Genomic DNA, 24,453 nt, shown 5'->3' on the forward strand with positions numbered 1-24,453 from the left:
AAGTGAACATTCATAAAATGATATTGGTTTGGATTACATTACTCAGCTACTTGGTAAGTCGAATTTTTTTTATCGCATATTTCTCCATCGAGAAGAGTCTGAGTATAAGATAGTTAGAACAAATTCAGAATGTATCGAATCAAATTAATTATTCATCAGAATTTCGAGTTTCAATCGAAGGGCATCACTCAAAATGAAACTAGCGACGAAAACTGTGGGAAAATATTATTTTCCAGAATGAAAATTTCAGGAAAAATTCAAAGTTTCGAGAACCTGAAAGATACAAATTTGTATATTATCTGAGAACTACCGAAAGAAATCATTCCCTCTCCGTCATTCCAGATACAAATATGCTACGGTTCCGTATTGATCGATTGCAACAACAAAGGATTCATTTGCTACGACAGAACAAGATTCTATCAGTGCGTAGAGATTGGAAATTCCACTTTCGTGATTGGTAGTCCACAGGAATGTCCACCCGGATTAATTTGTGACGATCTGTCGGATTTGGAGTGTGATGAACCAGAAAATATACCGACAACTAAAAGAGTAACCACGAGAACAACACAGACAACTCCTGGTACGACAACATCCGGATGGACCAATGGAACAAGTGCACCTACTTCGGACTCAACAAGGAGATCTACCTCGAGAGAGACAACAGAAACAGAACCTACATCGACCCCAGAAAAAATTTCGACAAGTACCACGAATTCCAAAACTTCAGAGTCCGAAACAAGTGCAGGAACATCAACTATAGCACCTACTTCGGCCTCAACAAGGAAATCTACCTCGAGAGAGACGACAGAAACGGAACCTGCATCGACCCCAGAAGATATTTCGACAAGTACCACGAATTCCGAAACTTCAGAGTCCGAAACAAGTGCAGAAACATCAACTATAGCACCTACTTCGGCCTCAACAAGGAGATCTACCTCGAGAGAGACAACAGAAACGGAAGCTACATCGACCCCAGAAGAAATTTCGACAAGTACCACGAATTCCGAAACTTCAGAGTCCGAAACAAGTGCAGGAACATCCACTATAGCACCTACTTCGGCCTCAACAAGGAGATCTACCTCGAGAGAGACAACAGAAACGGAAGCTACATCGACCCCAGAAGAAATTTCGACAAGTACCACGAATTCCGAAACTTCAGAGTCCGAAACAAGTGCAGGAACATCAACTATAGCACCTACTTCGGCCTCAACAAGGAGATCTACCTCGAGAGAGACGACAGAAACGGAACCTGCATCGACCCCAGAAGAAATTTCGACAAGTACCACGAATTCCGAAACTTCAGAGTCCGAAACAAGTGCAGAAACATCAACTATAGCACCTACTTCGGCCTCAACAAGGAGATCTACCTCGAGAGAGACAACAGAAACGGAAGCTACATCGACCCCAGAAGAAATTTCGACAAGTACCACGAATTCCGAAACTTCAGAGTCCGAAACAAGTGCAGGAACATCAACTATAGCACCTACTTCGGCCTCAACAAGGAAATCTACCTCGAGAGAGACGACAGAAACGGAACCTGCATCGACCCCAGAAGATATTTCGACAAGTACCACGAATTCCGAAACTTCAGAGTCCGAAACAAGTGCAGAAACATCAACTATAGCACCTACTTCGGCCTCAACAAGGAGATCTACCTCGAGAGAGACAACAGAAACGGAAGCTACATCGACCCCAGAAGAAATTTCGACAAGTACCACGAATTCCGAAACTTCAGAGTCCGAAACAAGTGCAGGAACATCAACTATAGCACCTACTTCGGCCTCAACAAGGAAATCTACCTCGAGAGAGACGACAGAAACGGAAGCTACATCGACCCCAGAAGAAATTTCGACAAGTACCACGAATTCCGAAACTTCAGAGTCCGAAACAAGTGCAGGAACATCCACTATAGCACCTACTTCGGCCTCAACAAGGAGATCTACCTCGAGAGAGACAACAGAAACGGAAGCTACATCGACCCCAGAAGAAATTTCGACAAGTACCACGAATTCCGAAACTTCAGAGTCCGAAACAAGTGCAGGAACATCAACTATAGCACCTACTTCGGCCTCAACAAGGAGATCTACCTCGAGAGAGACGACAGAAACGGAACCTGCATCGACCCCAGAAGAAATTTCGACAAGTACCACGAATTCCGAAACTTCAGAGTCCGAAACAAGTGCAGAAACATCAACTATAGCACCTACTTCGGCCTCAACAAGGAGATCTACCTCGAGAGAGACAACAGAAACGGAAGCTACATCGACCCCAGAAGAAATTTCGACAAGTACCACGAATTCCGAAACTTCAGAGTCCGAAACAAGTGCAGGAACATCCACTATAGCACCTACTTCGGCCTCAACAAGGAGATCTACCTCGAGAGAGACAACAGAAACGGAAGCTACATCGACCCCAGAAGAAATTTCGACAAGTACCACGAATTCCGAAACTTCAGAGTCCGAAACAAGTGCAGGAACATCAACTATAGCACCTACTTCGGCCTCAACAAGGAGATCTACCTCGAGAGAGACGACAGAAACGGAACCTGCATCGACCCCAGAAGAAATTTCGACAAGTACCACGAATTCCGAAACTTCAGAGTCCGAAACAAGTGCAGAAACATCAACTATAGCACCTACTTCGGCCTCAACAAGGAGATCTACCTCGAGAGAGACAACAGAAACGGAAGCTACATCGACCCCAGAAGAATTTTCGACAAGTACCACGAATTCCGAAACTTCAGAGTCCGAAACAAGTGCAGGAACATCCACTATAGCACCTACTTCGGCCTCAACAAGGAGATCTACCTCGAGAGAGACAACAGAAACGGAAGCTACATCGACCCCAGAAGAAATTTCGACAAGTACCACGAATTCCGAAACTTCAGAGTCCGAAACAAGTGCAGGAACATCCACTATAGCACCTACTTCGGCCTCAACAAGGAGATCTACCTCGAGAGAGACAACAGAAACGGAAGCTACATCGACCCCAGAAGAAATTTCGACAAGTACCACGAATTCCGAAACTTCAGAGTCCGAAACAAGTGCAGGAACATCCACTATAGCACCTACTTCGGCCTCAACAAGGAGATCTACTTCGAGAGAGACAACAGAAACGGAAGCTACATCGACCCCAGAAGAAATTTCGACAAGTACCACGAATTCCGAAACTTCAGAGTCCGAAACAAGTGCAGGAACATCCACTATAGCACCTACTTCGGCCTCAACAAGGAGATCTACTTCGAGAGAGACAACAGAAACGGAAGTTACATCGACCCCAGAAGAAATTTCGACAAGTACCACGAATTCCGAAACTTCAGAGTCCGAAACAAGTGCAGGAACATCCACTATAGCACCTACTTCGGCCTCAACAAGGAGATCTACTTCGAGAGAGACAACAGAAACGGAAGCTACATCGACCCCAGAAGAAATTTCGACAAGTACCACGAATTCCGAAACTTCAGAGTCCGAAACAAGTGCAGGAACATCCACTATAGCACCTACTTCGGCCTCAACAAGGAGATCTACTTCGAGAGAGACAACAGAAACGGAAGTTACATCGACCCCAGAAGAAATTTCGACAAGTACCACGAATTCCGAAACTTCAGAGTCCGAAACAAGTGCAGGAACATCCACTATAGCACCTACTTCGGCCTCAACAAGGAGATCTACTTCGAGAGAGACAACAGAAACGGAAGCTACATCGACCCCAGAAGAAATTTCGACAAGTACCACGAATTCCGAAACTTCAGAGTCCGAAACAAGTGCAGGAACATCCACTATAGCACCTACTTCGGCCTCAACAAGGAGATCTACTTCGAGAGAGACAACAGAAACGGAAGTTACATCGACCCCAGAAGAAATTTCGACAAGTACCACGAATTCCGAAACTTCAGAGTCCGAAACAAGTGCAGGAACAGCCACTATAGCACCTACTTCGGCCTCAACAAGGAGATCTACCTCGAGAGAGACAACAGAAACGGAAGCTACATCGACCCCAGAAGAAATTTCGACAAGTATCACGAATTCCGAAACTTCAGAGTCCGAAACAAGTGCAGGAACATCCACTATAGCACCTACTGCGGCCTCAACAAGGAGATCTACCTCGAGAGAGACAACAGAAACGGAAGCTACATCGACCCCAGAAGAAATTTCGACAAGTACCACGAATTCCGAAACTTCAGAGTCCGAAACAAGTGCAAGAACATCCACTATAGCACCTACTTCAGCCTCAACAAGGAGATCTACATCGAGAGAGACAACAGAAACGGAAGCTACATCGACCCCAGAAGAAATTTCGACAAGTACCACGAATTCCGAAACTTCAGAGTCCGAAACAAGTGCAGGAACATCCACTATAGCACCTACTTCGGCCTCAACAAGGAGATCTACCTCGAGAGAGACAACAGAAACGGAAGTTACATCGACCCCAGAAGAAATTTCGACAAGTACCACGAATTCCGAAACTTCAGAGTCCGAAACAAGTGCAGGAACATCCACTATAGCACCTACTTCGGCCTCAACAAGGAGATCTACCTCGAGAGAGACAACAGAAACGGAAGTTACATCGACCCCAGAAGAAATTTCGACAAGTACCACGAATTCCGAAACTTCAGAGTCCGAAACAAGTGCAGGAACATCCACTATGGCACCTACTTCGGCCTCAACAAGGAGATCTACTTCGAGAGAGACAACAGAAACGGAAGCTACATCGACCCCAGAAGAAATTTCGACAAGTACCACGAATTCCGAAACTTCAGAGTCCGAAACAAGTGCAGGAACATCCACTATAGCACCTACTTCGGCCTCAACAAGGAGATCTACTTCGAGAGAGACAACAGAAACGGAAGTTACATCGACCCCAGAAGAAATTTCGACAAGTACCACGAATTCCGAAACTTCAGAGTCCGAAACAAGTGCAGGAACATCCACTATAGCACCTACTTCGGCCTCAACAAGGAGATCTACCTCGAGAGAGACAACAGAAACGGAAGTTACATCGACCCCAGAAGAAATTTCGACAAGTACCACGAATTCCGAAACTTCAGAGTCCGAAACAAGTGCAGGAACATCCACTATAGCACCTACTTCGGCCTCAACAAGGAGATCTACTTCGAGAGAGACAACAGAAACGGAAGCTACATCGACCCCAGAAGAAATTTCGACAAGTACCACGAATTCCGAAACTTCAGAGTCCGAAACAAGTGCAGGAACATCCACTACAGCACCTACTTCGGCCTCAACAAGGAAATCTACCTCGAGAGAGACAACAGAAACGGAAGCTACATCGACCCCAGAAGAAATTTCGACAAGTACCACGAATTCCGAAACTTCAGAGTCCGAAACAAGTGCAGGAACATCCACTATAGCACCTACTTCGGCCTCAACAAGGAGAACTACCTCGAGAGAGACAACAGAAACGGAAGCTACATCGACCCCAGAAGAAATTTCGACAAGTACCACGAATTCCGATACTTCAGAGTCCGAAACAAGTGCAGGAACATCCACTATAGCACCTACTTCGGCCTCAACAAGGAGAACTACCTCGAGAGAGACAACAGAAACGGAAGCTACATCGACCCCAGAAGAAATTTCGACAAGTACCACGAATTCCGAAACTTCAGAGTCCGAAACGAGTGCAGGAACATCCACTATAGCACCTACTTCGGCCTCAACAAGGAGATCTACATCGAGAGAGACAACAGAAACGGAAGCTACATCGACCCCAGAAGAAATTTCGACAAGTACCACGAATTCCGAAACTTCAGAGTCCGAAACAAGTGCAGGAACATCCACTATAGCACCTACTTCGGCCTCAACAAGGAGATCTACATCGAGAGAGACAACAGAAACGGAAGCTACATCGACCCCAGAAGAAATTTCGACAAGTACCACGAATTCCGAAACTTCAGAGTCCGAAACAAGTGCAGAAACATCCACTATAGCACCTACTTCGGCCTCAACAAGGAGATCTACCTCGAGAGAGACAACAGAAACGGAAGCTACATCGACCCCAGAAGAAATTTCGACAAGTACCACGAATTCCGAAACTTCAGAGTCCGAAACAAGTGCAGGAACATCCACTATAGCACCTACTTCGGCCTCAACAAGGAGATCTACATCGAGAGAGACAACAGAAACGGAAGCTACATCGACCCCAGAAGAAATTTCGACAAGTACCACGAATTCCGAAACTTCAGAGTCCGAAACAAGTGCAGGAACATCCACTATAGCACCTACTTCGGCCTCAACAAGGAGATCTACCTCGAGAGAGACAACAGAAACGGAAGCTACATCGACCCCAGAAGAAATTTCGACAAGTACCACGAATTCCGAAACTTCAGAGTCCGAAACAAGTGCAGGAACATCCACTATAGCACCTACTTCGGCCTCAACAAGGAGATCTACCTCGAGAGAGACAACAGAAACGGAAGCTACATCGACCCCAGAAGAAATTTCGACAAGTACCACGAATTCCGAAACTTCAGAGTCCGAAACAAGTGCAGGAACATCCACTATAGCACCTACTTCGGCCTCAACAAGGAGATCTACATCGAGAGAGACAACAGAAACGGAAGCTACATCGACCAGAGAAGAAATTTCGACAAGTACCACGAATTCCGAAACTTCAGAGTCCGAAACAAGTGCAGGAACATCCACTATAGCACCTACTTCGGCCTCAACAAGAAGATCTACACCGAGAGAGACAACAGAAACGGAAGCTACATCGACCCCAGAAGAAATTTCGACAAGTACCACGAATTCCGAAACTTCAGAGTCCGAAACAAGTGCAGGAACATCCACTATGGCACCTACTTCGGCCTCAACAAGGAGATCTACCTCGAGAGAGACAACAGAAACGGAAGCTACATCGACCCCAGAAGAAATTTCGACAAGTACCACGAATTCCGAAACTTCAGAGTCCGAAACAAGTGCAGGAACATCCACTATAGCACCTACTTCGGCCTCAACAAGGAGAACTACCTCGAGAGAGACAACAGAAACGGAAGCTACATCGACCCCAGAAGAAATTTCGACAAGTACCACGAATTCCGAAACTTCAGAGTCCGAAACAAGTGCAGGAACATCCACTATAGCACCTACTTCGGCCTCAACAAGGAGATCTACCTCCAGAGAGACAACAGAAACGGAAGCTACATCGACCCCAGAAGAAATTTCGACAAGTACCACGAATTCCGAAACTTCAGAGTCCGAAACAAGTGCAGGAACATCCACTATAGCACCTACTTCGGCCTCAACAAGGAGAACTACCTCGAGAGAGACAACAGAAACGGAAGCTACATCGACCCCAGAAGAAATTTCGACAAGTACTACGAATTCCGAAACTTCAGAGTCCGAAACAAGTGCAGGAACATCCACTATAGCACCTACTTCGGCCTCCACAAGGAGATCTACATCGAGAGAGACAACAGAAACGGAAGCTACATCGACCCCAGAAGAAATTTCGACAAGTACCACGAATTCCGAAACTTCAGAGTCCGAAACAAGTGCAGGAACATCCACTATAGCACCTACTTCGGCCTCAACAACGAGATCTACCTCGATAGAGACAACAGAAACGGAAGCTACATCGACCCCAGAAGAAATTTCGACAAGTACCACGAATTCCGAAACTTCAGAGTCCGAAACAAGTGCAGGAACATCCACTATAGCACCTACTTCGGCCTCAACAAGGAGATCTACATCGAGAGAGACAACAGAAACGGAAGCTACATCGACCCCAGAAGAAATTTCGACAAGTACCACGAATTCCGAAACTTCAGAGTCCGAAACAAGTGCAGGAACATCCACTATAGCACCTACTTCGGCCTCAACAAGGAGATCTACATCGAGAGAGACAACAGAAACGGAAGCTACATCGACCCCAGAAGAAATTTCGACAAGTACCACGAATTCCGAAACTTCAGAGTCCGAAACAAGTGCAAGAACATCCACTATAGCACCTACTTCGGCCTCAACAAGGAGATCTACCTCGAGAGAGACAACAGAAACGGAAGCTACATCGATCCCAGAAGAAATTTCGACAAGTACCACGAATTCCGAAACTTCAGAGTCCGAAACAAGTGCAGGAACATCCACTATAGCACCTACTTCGGCCTCAACAAGGAGATCTACATCGAGAGAGACAACAGAAACGGAAGCTACATCGACCCCAGAAGAAATTTCGACAAGTACCACGAATTCCGAAACTTCAGAGTCCGAAACAAGTGCAGGAACATCCACTATAGCACCTACTTCGGCCTCAACAAGGAGATCTACATCGAGAGAGACAACAGAAACGGAAGCTACATCGACCCCAGAAGAAATTTCGACAAGTACCACGAATTCCGAAACTTCAGAGTCCGAAACAAGTGCAGGAACATCCACTATAGCACCTACTTCGGCCTCAACAAGAAGATCTACACCGAGAGAGACAACAGAAACGGAAGCTACATCGACCCCAGAAGAAATTTCGACAAGTACCACGAATTCCGAAACTTCAGAGTCCGAAACAAGTGCAGGAACATCCACTATGGCACCTACTTCGGCCTCAACAAGGAGATCTACCTCGAGAGAGACAACAGAAACGGAAGCTACATCGACCCCAGAAGAAATTTCGACAAGTACCACGAATTCCGAAACTTCAGAGTCCGAAACAAGTGCAGGAACATCCACTATAGCACCTACTTCGGCCTCAACAAGGAGAACTACCTCGAGAGAGACAACAGAAACGGAAGCTACATCGACCCCAGAAGAAATTTCGACAAGTACCACGAATTCCGAAACTTCAGAGTCCGAAACAAGTGCAGGAACATCCACTATAGCACCTACTTCGGCCTCAACAAGGAGAACTACCTCGAGAGAGACAACAGAAACGGAAGCTACATCGACCCCAGAAGAAATTTCGACAAGTACCACGAATTCCGAAACTTCAGAGTCCGAAACAAGTGCAGGAACATCCACTATAGCACCTACTTCGGCCTCAACAAGGAGAACTACCTCGAGAGAGACAACAGAAACGGAAGCTACATCGACCCCAGAAGAAATTTCGACAAGTACTACGAATTCCGAAACTTCAGAGTCCGAAACAAGTGCAGGAACATCCACTATAGCACCTACTTCGGCCTCCACAAGGAGATCTACATCGAGAGAGACAACAGAAACGGAAGCTACATCGACCCCAGAAGAAATTTCGACAAGTACCACGAATTCCGAAACTTCAGAGTCCGAAACAAGTGCAGGAACATCCACTATAGCACCTACTTCGGCCTCAACAACGAGATCTACCTCGATAGAGACAACAGAAACGGAAGCTACATCGACCCCAGAAGAAATTTCGACAAGTACCACGAATTCCGAAACTTCAGAGTCCGAAACAAGTGCAGGAACATCCACTATAGCACCTACTTCGGCCTCAACAAGGAGATCTACATCGAGAGAGACAACAGAAACGGAAGCTACATCGACCCCAGAAGAAATTTCGACAAGTACCACGAATTCCGAAACTTCAGAGTCCGAAACAAGTGCAGGAACATCCACTATAGCACCTACTTCGGCCTCAACAAGGAGATCTACATCGAGAGAGACAACAGAAACGGAAGCTACATCGACCCCAGAAGAAATTTCGACAAGTACCACGAATTCCGAAACTTCAGAGTCCGAAACAAGTGCAAGAACATCCACTATAGCACCTACTTCGGCCTCAACAAGGAGATCTACCTCGAGAGAGACAACAGAAACGGAAGCTACATCGATCCCAGAAGAAATTTCGACAAGTACCACGAATTCCGAAACTTCAGAGTCCGAAACAAGTGCAGGAACATCCACTATAGCACCTACTTCGGCCTCAACAAGGAGATCTACATCGAGAGAGACAACAGAAACGGAAGCTACATCGACCCCAGAAGAAATTTCGACAAGTACCACGAATTCCGAAACTTCAGAGTCCGAAACAAGTGCAGGAACATCCACTATAGCACCTACTTCGGCCTCAACAAGGAGATCTACATCGAGAGAGACAACAGAAACGGAAGCTACATCGACCCCAGAAGAAATTTCGACAAGTACCACGAATTCCGAAACTTCAGAGTCCGAAACAAGTGCAGGAACATCCACTATAGCACCTACTGCGGCCTCAACAAGGAGATCTACCTCGAGAGAGACAACAGAAACGGAAGCTACATCGACCCCAGAAGAAATTTCGACAAGTACCACGAATTCCGAAACTTCAGAGTCCGAAACAAGTGCAGGAACATCCACTATAGCACCTACTTCGGCCTCAACAAGGAGATCTACTTCGAGAGAGACAACAGAAACGGAAGTTACATCGACCCCAGAAGAAATTTCGACAAGTACCACGAATTCCGAAACTTCAGAGTCCGAAACAAGTGCAGAAACATCCACTATAGCACCTACTTCGGCCTCAACAAGGAGATCTACCTCGAGAGAGACAACAGAAACGGAAGCTTCATCGACCCCAGAAGAAATTTCGACAAGTACCACGAATTCCGAAACCTCAGAGTCCGAAACAAGTGCAGGAACATCCACTATAGCACCTACTTCGGCCTCAACAAGGAGATCTACCTCGAGAGAGACAACAGAAACGGAAGCTTCATCGACCCCAGAAGAAATTTCGACAAGTACCACGAATTCCGAAACCTCAGAGTCCGAAACAAGTGCAGGAACATCCACTATAGCACCTACTTCGGCCTCAACAAGGAGATCTACCTCGAGAGAGACAACAGAAACGGAAGCTTCATCGACCCCAGAAGAAATTTCGACAAGTAACACGAATTCCGAAACCTCAGAGTCCGAAACAAGTGCAGCAACATCCACTATAGCACCTACTTCGGCCTCAACAAGGAGATCTACCACGGGAGAGACAACAGAAACGGAAGCTTCACCGACCCCAGAAGAAATTTCGACAAGTACCACGAATTCCGAAACTTCAGAGTCCGAAACAAGTGCAGCAACATCCACTATAGCACCTACTTCGGCCTCAACAAGGAGATCTACCTCGAGAGAGACAACAGAAACGGAAGCTTCATCGACCCCAGAAGAAATTTCGACAAGTACCACGAATTCCGAAACTTCAGAGCCCGAAACAAGTGCAGCAACATCCACTATAGCACCTACTTCGGCCTCAACAAGGAGATCTACCTCGAGAGAGACAACAGAAACGGAAGCTACATCGACCCCAGAAGAAATTTCGACAAGTACCACGAATTCCGAAACCTCAGAGTCCGAAACAAGTGCAGGAACATCCACTATAGCACCTACTTCGGCCTCAACAAGGAGATCTACCTCGAGAGAGACAACAGAAACGGAAGCTTCATCGACCCCAGAAGAAATTTCGACAAGTACCACGAATTCCGAAACCTCAGAGTCCGAAACAAGTGCAGGAACATCCACTATAGCACCTACTTCGGCCTCAACAAGGAGATCTACCTCGAGAGAGACAACAGAAACGGAAGCTTCATCGACCCCAGAAGAAATTTCGACAAGTACCACGAATTCCGAAACTTCAGAGTCCGAAACAAGTGCAGGAACATCCACTATAGCACCTACTTCGGCCTCAACAAGGAGATCTACCTCGAGAGAGACAACAGAAACGGAAGCTTCATCGACCCCAGAAGAAATTTCGACAAGTACCACGAATTCCGAAACTTCAGAGTCCGAAACAAGTGCAGGAACATCCACTATAGCACCTACTTCGGCCTCAACAAGGAGATCTACCTCGAGAGAGACAACAGAAACGGAAGCTACATCGACTCCAGAAGAAATTTCGACAAGTACCACGAATTCCGAAACTTCAGAGTCCGAAACAAGTGCAGGAACATCCACTATAGCACCTACTTCGGCCTCAACAAGGAGATCTACCTCGAGAGAGACAACAGAAACGGAAGCTTCATCGACCCCAGAAGAAATTTCGACAAGTACCACGAATTCCGAAACCTCAGAGTCCGAAACAAGTGCAGGAACATCCACTATAGCACCTACTTCAGCCTCAACAAGGAGATCTACATCGAGAGAGACAACAGAAACGGAAGCTACATCGACCCCAGAAGAAATTTCGACAAGTACCACGAATTCCGAAACTTCAGAGTCCGAAACAAGTGCAAGAACATCCACTATAGCACCTACTTCAGCCTCAACAAGGAGATCTACATCGAGAGAGACAACAGAAACGGAAGCTACATCGACCCCAGAAGAAATTTCGACAAGTACCACGAATTCCGAAACTTCAGAGTCCGAAACAAGTGCAGGAACATCCACTATAGCACCTACTTCGGCCTCAACAAGGAGATCTACTTCGAGAGAGACAACAGAAACGGAAGTTACATCGACCCCAGAAGAAATTTCGACAAGTACCACGAATTCCGAAACTTCAGAGTCCGAAACAAGTGCAGGAACATCCACTATAGCACCTACTTCGGCCTCAACAAGGAGATCTACCTCGAGAGAGACAACAGAAACGGAAGCTTCATCGACCCCAGAAGAAATTTCGACAAGTACCACGAATTCCGAAACCTCAGAGTCCGAAACAAGTGCAGGAACATCCACTATAGCACCTACTTCGGCCTCAACAAGGAGATCTACCTCGAGAGAGACAACAGAAACGGAAGCTTCATCGACCCCAGAAGAAATTTCGACAAGTACCACGAATTCCGAAACCTCAGAGTCCGAAACAAGTGCAGGAACATCCACTATAGCACCTACTTCGGCCTCAACAAGGAGATCTACCTCGAGAGAGACAACAGAAACGGAAGCTTCATCGACCCCAGAAGAAATTTCGACAAGTACCACGAATTCCGAAACCTCAGAGTCCGAAACAAGTGCAGCAACATCCACTATAGCACCTACTTCGGCCTCAACAAGGAGATCTACCACGGGAGAGACAACAGAAACGGAAGCTTCACCGACCCCAGAAGAAATTTCGACAAGTACCACGAATTCCGAAACTTCAGAGTCCGAAACAAGTGCAGCAACATCCACTATAGCACCTACTTCGGCCTCAACAAGGAGATCTACCTCGAGAGAGACAACAGAAACGGAAGCTTCATCGACCCCAGAAGAAATTTCGACAAGTACCACGAATTCCGAAACTTCAGAGCCCGAAACAAGTGCAGCAACATCCACTATAGCACCTACTTCGGCCTCAACAAGGAGATCTACCTCGAGAGAGACAACAGAAACGGAAGCTACATCGACCCCAGAAGAAATTTCGACAAGTACCACGAATTCCGAAACCTCAGAGTCCGAAACAAGTGCAGGAACATCCACTATAGCACCTACTTCGGCCTCAACAAGGAGATCTACCTCGAGAGAGACAACAGAAACGGAAGCTTCATCGACCCCAGAAGAAATTTCGACAAGTACCACGAATTCCGAAACCTCAGAGTCCGAAACAAGTGCAGGAACATCCACTATAGCACCTACTTCGGCCTCAACAAGGAGATCTACCTCGGGAGAGACAACAGAAACGGAAGCTTCATCGACCCCAGAAGAAATTTCGACAAGTACCACGAATTCCGAAACCTCAGAGTCCGAAACAAGTGCAGGAACATCCACTATAGCACCTACTTCGGCCTCAACAAGGAGATCTACCTCGAGAGAGACAACAGAAACGGAAGCTTCATCGACCCCAGAAGAAATTTCGACAAGTACCACGAATTCCGAAACTTCAGAGTCCGAAACAAGTGCAGCAACATCCACTATAGCACCTACTTCGGCCTCAACAAGGAGATCTACCTCGAGAGAGACAACAGAAACGGAAGCTTCATCGACCCCAGAAGAAATTTCGACAAGTACCACGAATTCCGAAACCTCGGAGTCCGAAACAAGTGCAGGAACATCCACTATAGCACCTACTTCGGCCTCAACAAGGAGATCTACCTCGAGAGAGACAACAGAAACGGAAGCTTCATCGACCCCAGAAGAAATTTCGACAAGTACCACGAATTCCGAAACTTCAGAGTCCGAAACAAGTGCAGGAACATCCACTATAGCACCTACTTCGGCCTCAACAAGGAGATCTACCTCGAGAGAGACAACAGAAACGGAAGCTACATCGACTCCAGAAGAAATTTCGACAAGTACCACGAATTCCGAAACTTCAGAGTCCGAAACAAGTGCAGGAACATCCACTATAGCACCTACTTCGGCCTCAACAAGGAGATCTACCTCGAGAGAGACAACAGAAACGGAAGCTACATCGACTCCAGAAGAAATTTCGACAAGTACCACGAATTCCGAAACTTCAGAGTCCGAAACAAGTGCAGGAACATCCACCATAGCACCTACTTCGGCCTCAACAAGGAGATCTACCTCGAGAGAGACAACAGAAACGGAAGCTTCATCGACCCCAGAAGAAATTTCGACAAGTACCACGAATTCCGAAACCTCAGAGTCCGAAACAAGTGCAGGAACATCCACTATAGCACCTACTTCGGCCTCAACAAGGAGATCTACCTCGAGAGAGACAACAGAAACGGAAGCTTCATCGACCCCAGAAGAAATTTCGACAAGTACCACGAATTCCGAAACCTCAGAGTCCGAAACAAGTGCAGGAACATCCACTATAGCACCTACTTCGGCCTCAACAAGGAGATCTACCTCGAGAGAGACAACAGAAACGCAACCTACATCGACCCCAGAAGAAATTTCGACAAGTACCACGAATTCCGAAACTTCAGAGTCCGAAACAAGTGCAGGAACATCCACTATAGCATCTACTTCGGCCTCAACAAGGAGATCTACCTCGAGAGAGACAACAGAAACGGAAGTTACATCGACCCCAGAAGAAATTTCGACAAGTACCACGAATTCCGAAACTTCAGAGTCCGAAACAAGTGCAGGAACATCCACTATAGCACCTACTTCGGCCTCAACAAGGAGATCTACCTCGAGAGAGACAACAGAAACGGAAGCTTCATCGACCCCAGAAGAAATTTCGACAAGTACCACGAATTCCGAAACTTCAGAGCCCGAAACAAGTGCAGCAACATCCACTATAGCACCTACTTCGGCCTCAACAAGGAGATCTACCTCGAGAGAGACAACAGAAACGGAAGCTACATCGACCCCAGAAGAAATTTCGACAAGTACCACGAATTCCGAAACCTCAGAGTCCGAAACAAGTGCAGGAACATCCACTATAGCACCTACTTCGGCCTCAACAAGGAGATCTACCTCGAGAGAGACAACAGAAACGGAAGCTTCATCGACCCCAGAAGAAATTTCGACAAGTACCACGAATTCCGAAACCTCAGAGTCCGAAACAAGTGCAGGAACATCCACTATAGCACCTACTTCGGCCTCAACAAGGAGATCTACCTCGAGAGAGACAACAGAAACGGAAGCTTCATCGACCCCAGAAGAAATTTCGACAAGTACCACGAATTCCGAAACCTCAGAGTCCGAAACAAGTGCAGGAACATACACTATAGCACCTACTTCGGCCTCAACAAGGAGATCTACCTCGAGAGAGACAACAGAAACGGAAGCTTCATCGACCCCAGAAGAAATTTCGACAAGTACCACGAATTCCGAAACCTCAGAGTCCGAAACAAGTGCAGGAACATCCACTATAGCACCTACTTCGGCCTCAACAAGGAGATCTACCTCGAGAGAGACAACAGAAACGGAAGCTTCATCGACCCCAGAAGAAATTTCGACAAGTACCACGAATTCCGAAACTTCAGAGTCCGAAACAAGTGCAGCAACATCCACTATAGCACCTACTTCGGCCTCAACAAGGAGATCTACCTCGAGAGAGACAACAGAAACGGAAGCTTCATCGACCCCAGAAGAAATTTCGACAAGTACCACGAATTCCGAAACTTCAGAGTCCGAAACAAGTGCAGGAACATCCACTATAGCACCTACTTCGGCCTCAACAAGGAGATCTACCTCGAGAGAGACAACAGAAACGGAAGCTTCATCGACCCCAGAAGAAATTTCGACAAGTACCACGAATTCCGAAACCTCAGAGTCCGAAACAAGTGCAGGAACATCCACTATAGCACCTACTTCGGCCTCAACAAGGAGATCTACCTCGAGAGAGACAACAGAAACGGAAGCTTCATCGACCCCAGAAGAACTTTCGACAAGTACCACGAATTCCGAAACTTCAGAGTCCGAAACAAGTGCAGGAACATCCACTATAGCACCTACTTCGGCCTCAACAAGGAGATCTACCTCGAGAGAGACAACAGAAACGGAAGCTTCATCGACCCCAGAAGAAATTTCGACAAGTACCACGAATTCCGAAACCTCGGAGTCCGAAACAAGTGCAGGAACATCCACTATAGCACCTACTTCGGCCTCAACAAGGAGATCTACCTCGAGAGAGACAACAGAAACGGAAGCTTCATCGACCCCAGAAGAAATTTCGACAAGTACCACGAATTCCGAAACAAGTGCAGGAACATCCACTATAGCACCTACTTCGGCCTCAACAAGGAGATCTACCTCGAGAGAGACAACAGAAACGGAAGCTACATCGACTCCAGAAGAAATTTCGACAAGTACCACGAATTCCGAAACTTCAGAGTCCGAAACAAGTGCAGGAACATCCACTATAGCACCTACTTCGGCCTCAACAAGGAGATCTACCTCGAGAGAGACAACAGAAACGGAAGCTACATCGACCCCAGAAGAAATTTCGACAAGTACCACGAATTCCGAAACCTCAGAGTCCGAAACAAGTGCAGGAACATCCACTATAGCACCTACTTCGGCCTCAACAAGGAGATCTACCTCGAGAGAGACAACAGAAACGGAAGCTACATCGACTCCAGAAGAAATTTCGACAAGTACCACGAATTCCGAAACTTCAGAGTCCGAAACAAGTGCAGGAACATCCACTATAGCACCTACTTCGGCCTCAACAAGGAGATCTACCTCGAGAGAGACAACAGAAACGGAAGCTACATCGACCCCAGAAGAAATTTCGACAAGTACCACGAATTCCGAAACCTCAGAGTCCGAAACAAGTGCAGGAACATCCACTATAGCACCTACTTCGGCCTCAACAAGGAGATCTACCTCGAGAGAGACAACAGAAACGGAAGCTACATCGACTCCAGAAGAAATTTCGACAAGTACCACGAATTCCGAAACTTCAGAGTCCGAAACAAGTGCAGGAACATCCACTATAGCACCTACTTCGGCCTCAACAAGGAGATCTACCTCGAGAGAGACAACAGAAACGGAAGCTACATCGACTCCAGAAGAAATTTCGACAAGTACCACGAATTCCGAAACTTCAGAGTCCGAAACAAGTGCAGGAACATCCACTATAGCACCTACTTCGGCCTCAACAAGGAGATCTACCTCGAGAGAGACAACAGAAACGGAAGCTACATCGACCCCAGAAGAAATTTCGACAAGTACCACGAATTCCGAAACCTCGGAGTCCGAAACAAGTGCAGGAACATCCACTATAGCACCTATTTCGGCCTCAACAAGGAGATCTACCTCGAGAGAGACAACAGAAACGGAAGCTTCATCGACTCCAGAAGAAATTTCGACAAGTACCACGAATTCCGAAACCTCAGAGTCCGAAACAAGTGCAGGAACATCCACTATAGCACCTACTTCGGCCTCAACAAGGAGATCTACCTCGAGAGAGACAACAGAAACGGAAGCTTCATCGACCCCAGAAGAAATTTCGACAAGTACCACGAATTCCGAAACTTCAGAGTCCGAAACAAGTGCAGGAACATCCACTATAGCACCTACTTCGGCCTCAACAAGGAGATCTACCTCGAGAGAGACAACAGAAACGGAAGCTACATCGACTCCAGAAGAAATTTCGACAAGTACCACGAATTCCGAAACTTCAGAGTCCGAAACAAGTGCAGGAACATCAACTATAGCACCTACTTCGGCCTCAACAAGGAGATCTACCTCGAGAGAGACAACAGAAACGGAAGCTTCATCGACCCCAGAAGAAATTTCGACAAGTACCACGAATTCCGAAACTTCAGAGTCCGAAACAAGTGCAGGAACATCAACTATAGCACCTACTTCGGCCTCAACAAGGAGATCTACCTCGAGAGAGACAACAGAAACGGAAGCTTCATCGACCCCAGAAGAAATTTCGACAAGTACCACGAATTCCGAAACCTCAGAGTCCGAAACAAGTGCAGGAACATCCACTATAGCACCTACTTCGGCCTCAACAAGGAGATCTACCTCGAGAGAGACAACAGAAACGCAACCTACATCGACCCCAGAAGAAATTTCGACAAGTACCACGAATTCCGAAACCTCAGAGTCCGAAACAAGTGCAGGAACATCAACTATAGCACCTACTTCGGCCTCAACAAGGAGATCTACCTCGAGAGAGACAACAGAAACGGAAGCTTCATCGACCCCAGAAGAAATTTCGACAAGTACCACGAATTCCGAAACCTCGGAGTCCGAAACAAGTGCAGGAACATCCACTATAGCACCTACTTCGGCCTCAACAAGGAGATCTACCTCGAGAGAGACAACAGAAACGGAAGCTACATCGACCCCAGAAGAAATTTCGACAAGTACCACGAATTCCGAAACTTCAGAGTCCGAAACAAGTGCAGGAACATCCACTATAGCACCTACTTCGGCCTCAACAAGGAGATCTACCTCGAGAGAGACAACAGAAACGGAAGCTACATCGACCCCAGAAGAAATTTCGACAAGTACCACGAATTCCGAAACCTCGGAGTCCGAAACAAGTGCAGGAACATCCACTATAGCACCTACTTCGGCCTCAACAAGGAGATCTACCTCGAGAGAGACAACAGAAACGGAAGCTTCATCGACCCCAGAAGAAATTTCGACAAGTACCACGAATTCCGAAACCTCAGAGTCCGAAACAAGTGCAGGAACATCCACTATAGCACCTACTTCGGCCTCAACAAGGAGATCTACCTCGAGAGAGACAACAGAAACGGAAGCTTCATCGACCCCAGAAGAAATTTCGACAAGTACCACGAATTCCGAAACTTCAGAGTCCGAAACAAGTGCAGGAACATCCACTATAGCACCTACTTCGGCCTCAACAAGGAGATCTACCTCGAGAGAGACAACAGAAACGGAAGCTTCATCGACCCCAGAAGAAATTTCGACAAGTACCACGAATTCCGAAACCTCAGAGTCCGAAACAAGTGCAGGAACATCCACTATAGCACCTACTTCGGCCTCAACAAGGAGATCTACCTCGAGAGAGACAACAGAAACGGAAGCTTCATCGACCCCAGAAGAAATTTCGACAAGTACCACGAATTCCGAAACCTCAGAGTCCGAAACAAGTGCAGGAACATCCACTATAGCACCTACTTCGGCCTCAACAAGGAGATCTACCTCGAGAGAGACAACAGAAACGCAACCTACATCGACCCCAGAAGAAATTTCGACAAGTACCACGAATTCCGAAACTTCAGAGTCCGAAACAAGTGCAGGAACATCCACTATAGCACCTACTTCGGCCTCAACAAGGAGATCTACCTCGAGAGAGACAACAGAAACGGAAGCTACATCGACCCCAGAAGAAATTTCGACAAGTACCACGAATTCCGAAACTTCAGAGTCCGAAACAAGTGCAGGAACATCAACTATAGCACCTACTTCGGCCTCAACAAGGAGATCTACCTCGAGAGAGACAACAGAAACGCAACCTACATCGACCCCAGAAGAAATTTCGACAAGTACCACGAATTCCGAAACTTCAGAGTCCGAAACAAGTGCAGGAACATCCACTATAGCACCTACTTCGGCCTCAACAAGGAGATCTACCTCGAGAGAGACAACAGAAACGGAAGCTACATCGACCCCAGAAGAAATTTCGACAAGTACCACGAATTCCGAAACTTCAGAGTCCGAAACAAGTGCAGGAACATCAACTATAGCACCTACTTCGGCCTCAACAAGGAGATCTACCTCGAGAGAGACAACAGAAACGCAACCTACATCGACCCCAGAAGAAATTTCGACAAGTACCACGAATTCCGAAACTTCAGAGTCCGAAACAAGTGCAGGAACATCCACTATAGCACCTACTTCGGCCTCAACAAGGAGATCTACCTCGAGAGAGACAACAGAAACGGAAGCTACATCGACCCCAGAAGAAATTTCGACAAGTACCACGAATTCCGAAACTTCAGAGTCCGAAACAAGTGCAGGAACATCAACTATAGCACCTACTTCGGCCTCAACAAGGAGATCTACCTCGAGAGAGACAACAGAAACGGAAGCTACATCGACCCCAGAAGAAATTTCGACAAGTACCACGAATTCCGAAACTTCAGAGTCCGAAACAAGTGCAGGAACATCCACTATAACACCTACTTCGGCCTCAACAAGGAGATCTACCTCGAGAGAGACAACAGAAACGGAAGCTACATCGACCCCAGAAGAAATTTCGACAAGTACCACGAATTCCGAAACTTCAGAGTCCGAAACAAGTGCAGGAACATCCACTATAGCACCTACTTCGGCCTCAACAAGGAGATCTACCTCGAGAGAGACAACAGAAACGGAACCTACATCGACCCCAGAAGAAATTTCGACAAGTACCACGAATTCCGAAACTTCAGAGTCCGAAACAAGTGCAGGAACATCAACTATAGCACCTACTTCGGCCTCAACAAGGAGATCTACCTCGAGAGAGACAACAGAAACGGAAGCTACATCGACCCCAGAAGAAATTTCGACAAGTACCACGAATTCCGAAACTTCAGAGTCCGAAACAAGTGCAGGAACATCCACTATAACACCTACTTCGGCCTCAACAAGGAGATCTACCTCGAGAGAGACAACAGAAACGGAAGCTACATCGACCCCAGAAGAAATTTCGACAAGTACCACGAATTCCGAAACTTCAGAGTCCGAAACAAGTGCAGGAACATCCACTATAGCACCTACTTCGGCCTCAACAAGGAGATCTACCTCGAGAGAGACAACAGAAACGGAAGCTACATCGACCCCAGAAGAAATTTCGACAAGTACCACGAATTCCGAAACTTCAGAGTCCGAAACAAGTGCAGGAACATCAACTATAGCACCTACTTCGGCCTCAACAAGGAGATCTACCTCGAGAGAGACAACAGAAACGCAACCTACATCGACCCCAGAAGAAATTTCGACAAGTACCACGAATTCCGAAACTTCAGAGTCCGAAACAAGTGCAGGAACATCAACTATAGCACCTACTTCGGCCTCAACAAGGAGATCTACCTCGAGAGAGACAACAGAAACGGAAGCTACATCGACCCCAGAAGAAATTTCGACAAGTACCACGAATTCCGAAACTTCAGAGTCCGAAACAAGTGCAGGAACATCAACTATAGCACCTACTTCGGCCTCAACAAGGAGATCTACCTCGAGAGAGACAACAGAAACGGAAGCTACATCGACCCCAGAAGAAATTTCGACAAGTACCACGAATTCCGAAACTTCAGAGTCCGAAACAAGTGCAGGAACATCAACTATAGCACCTACTTCGGCCTCAACAAGGAGATCTACCTCGAGAGAGACAACAGAAACGCAACCTACATCGACCCCAGAAGAAATTTCGACAAGTACCACGAATTCCGAAACTTCAGAGTCCGAAACAAGTGCAGGAACATCCACTATAGCACCTACTTCGGCCTCAACAAGGAGATCTACCTCGAGAGAGACAACAGAAACGGAAGCTACATCGACCCCAGAAGAAATTTCGACAAGTACCACGAATTCCGAAACTTCAGAGTCCGAAACAAGTGCAGGAACATCCACTATAGCACCTACTTCGGCCTCAACAAGGAGATCTACCTCGAGAGAGACAACAGAAACGGAAGCTACATCGACCCCAGAAGAAATTTCGACAAGTACCACGAATTCCGAAACTTCAGAGTCCGAAACAAGTGCAGGAACATCCACTATAGCACCTACTTCGGCCTCAACAAGGAGATCTACCTCGAGAGAGACAACAGAAACGGAAGCTACATCGACCCCAGAAGAAATTTCGACAAGTACCACGAATTCCGAAACTTCAGAGTCCGAAACAAGTGCAGGAACATCCACTATAGCACCTACTTCGGCCTCAACAAGGAGATCTACCTCGAGAGAGACAACAGAAACGGAAGCTACATCGACCCCAGAAGAAATTTCGACAAGTACCACGAATTCCGAAACTTCAGAGTCCGAAACAAGTGCAGGAACATCCACTATAGCACCTACTTCGGCCTCAACAAGGAGATCTACCTCGAGAGAGACAACAGAAACGGAAGCTACATCGACCCCAGAAGAAATTTCGACAAGTACCACGAATTCCGAAACTTCAGAGTCCGAAACAAGTGCAGGAACATCAACTATAGCACCTACTTCGGCCTCAACAAGGAGATCTACCTCGAGAGAGACAACAGAAACGGAAGCTACATCGACCCCAGAAGAAATTTCGACAAGTACCACGAATTCCGAAACTTCAGAGTCCGAAACAAGTGCAGGAACATCAACTATAGCACCTACTTCGGCCTCAACAAGGAGATCTACCACGAGAGAGACAACAGAAACAGAACCTACATCGACTTCACAGCCTGACTTCACGTGTTACAATGTAGGAAAATATCCAGATCCCCAGTCTTGCACCAAGTTCCACGTTTGTGTCAACGCCATATTCGGATTGATCGACGTACCTTACGACTGTCCTGACGGTACCCAATACGACAGCGTCAACCAAGAATGTACAATCGATCCAGTACAATGCCCTTGGGAGCCTCAGTTGGAATGCGAGAAAGCCGGCATCTACAAGAACCCCTACTATTGCGGGAGGTACTACAGGTGCACCTGGCGCTACGCATACAACAGATACGAAATCAAACAGTTCAGGTGTCCAGATTTCACAGAATTCAACCAGGAGATGGGCAAGTGCGTTAAATCAGATACTTGCCAGCAGAACCAAACCGATTTCCAATGCATCCAAGCTGGTAAATTCCCCGTACAAGAGAACTGCAAGGAATACTACGAATGTACGAAGAAGGGTGAGGGTTATGTGGAAAAGAGGAAGTCTTGCCCAATCTACCAACTCTTCGACAGGAATTTAGGACGATGCAGGAACGAATGTCTGGTAAAGTGCCCAGTAGAAGATGAAGAAACGGAAATGGTAGAAGGAAAGGTTTTCCTGAAGGAGCTGCTGAGTAGAGAATAATAACTTATAACTAAATTAAAGAAACTCTTCAATCATGTTCTGAGTTTTTTTTTCCTATTATAAGACATACATCTCTGATCGTCGCTAGAGGGTATATATAGCTATATATACCCTTTGGTCAACTGTGGTATTGCCTGAGACTTAGGGTCGGCTGTACAGCTTGAGCTTAATGGTTTATGCCAAGACACAAGATAAAACTTTCATGGTTTTCGCTCTTTGGCTTCCTGCAGAGTTCCTAAGAACTATAATATGTACCTAATATGCTATCTGCCAATTAGAATGTTCCTTTGTTGATGTTAGTTCTTAATGACGCTGCAAAATTTCACCTGTACAAGGTTGTTTTTGGGTAAAGATGTTGATCAGTAAGTGGAGAGAATCGTTACATCAACCTTAATGGTCAGTTAACAGATTTTGTAGGTTGTAGTTCTTTTCAAGAGTTAATAATTATGATAAACAGTTTTTGTCGATTCAGTGAAAGTTATTTTCTGTCCAGTTTGACGCTGACAGTTCAGGTAAAATGTTGCATTGGAAATTTTATGGCTCAGAAATGCAAAATAAAGTGCGATGCATGCCTTAGACTAGCGATGGTATCGCTTGTGATAACGGGTGCTCTACTTGCTATACCTAGTGCGATGAGAATCTACAACAAGAATAGGACTTATTATATAATATTTCTCACGATTGTTATCGCATGTTCTCTTTTAGGACTGATAGGACTGAGCTGTAAGATTTTGCGGGTCGCGATGATTCTCTTTTGTATCCTTTTAGCATTATCTTTAGTGATGGACGCAGTTGTTCTGGCTATCGATTTATGTTCTATGGATACTGGAAAAAATGTATTCGACAAAGTATCACTAACTGGGAACCCAGGTGCCATAGTGCGTGTAAATGATATTGGCGAGACAGTGTGTTGTCTTTTCGGTGACACCGCAAAAGATACTGCAGGAAAATGGACCACAACAGTCATAGAAGAATGTTGCTGCAATACTCCGAATTCCGATACTGTAAAATCAAAAATATGCTCCATTAAAAGTTACGGAAACTATGAATATAGATGTCCCAAAACAAAGGCCCAAACAGATGACTATCCTCCGGAAAAATGTCGACTGTTGAAAGCAAGTGGTAGCTTGAAATTAGTTGTTGACCTTTTGTTGTTAATACTTGCAACACTCTTTTTAATAAGGACGAAAAAACTGATCAAAAACTAGAAATAATAAATAATCAATGTATTCAATTTAACCTACATATTTATTTACTAGAATTAAATAATGTTTTCAG

The 24,453-nt window shown here is 46.2% G+C and overlaps 2 protein-coding genes across 2 annotated transcripts in view; one reads left to right on the forward strand and one right to left on the reverse strand.

The window, feature by feature from the left end:
* Positions 1-24,453, reverse strand: part of LOC123320123 — a 55,006-nt gene that overhangs the window by 24,925 nt on the left and 5,628 nt on the right. The window lies entirely within an intron of this gene.
* LOC123321144 lies at positions 18-23,210 on the forward strand. Its single transcript, XM_044908649.1, has 3 exons — positions 18-53; positions 343-580; positions 22,415-23,210. Exons 1-3 carry the CDS (start codon positions 18-20, stop codon positions 23,173-23,175), a joined length of 1,035 nt encoding a protein of 344 aa, XP_044764584.1. The 3' UTR covers positions 23,176-23,210.

Source organism: Coccinella septempunctata, chromosome 9, assembly GCF_907165205.1.
Source record: "Coccinella septempunctata chromosome 9, icCocSept1.1, whole genome shotgun sequence".
Lineage (NCBI taxonomy): Eukaryota > Metazoa > Arthropoda > Insecta > Coleoptera > Coccinellidae > Coccinella > Coccinella septempunctata.

What these genes read in the sequence shown, in the direction of transcription:
- LOC123321144 (XM_044908649.1), top strand. Translation starts at nt 18, where the DNA reads ATGATATTGGTTTGGATTACATTACTCAGCTACTTG. An exon ending in TTACATTACTCAGCTACTTG is followed by an intron (nt 54 to 342) that starts GTAAGTCGAATT and finishes CCGTCATTCCAG; the next exon opens with ATACAAATATGCTACGGTTC. An exon ending in AACAACACAGACAACTCCTG is followed by an intron (nt 581 to 22,414) that starts GTACGACAACAT and finishes CTACATCGACCC; the next exon opens with CAGAAGAAATTTCGACAAGT.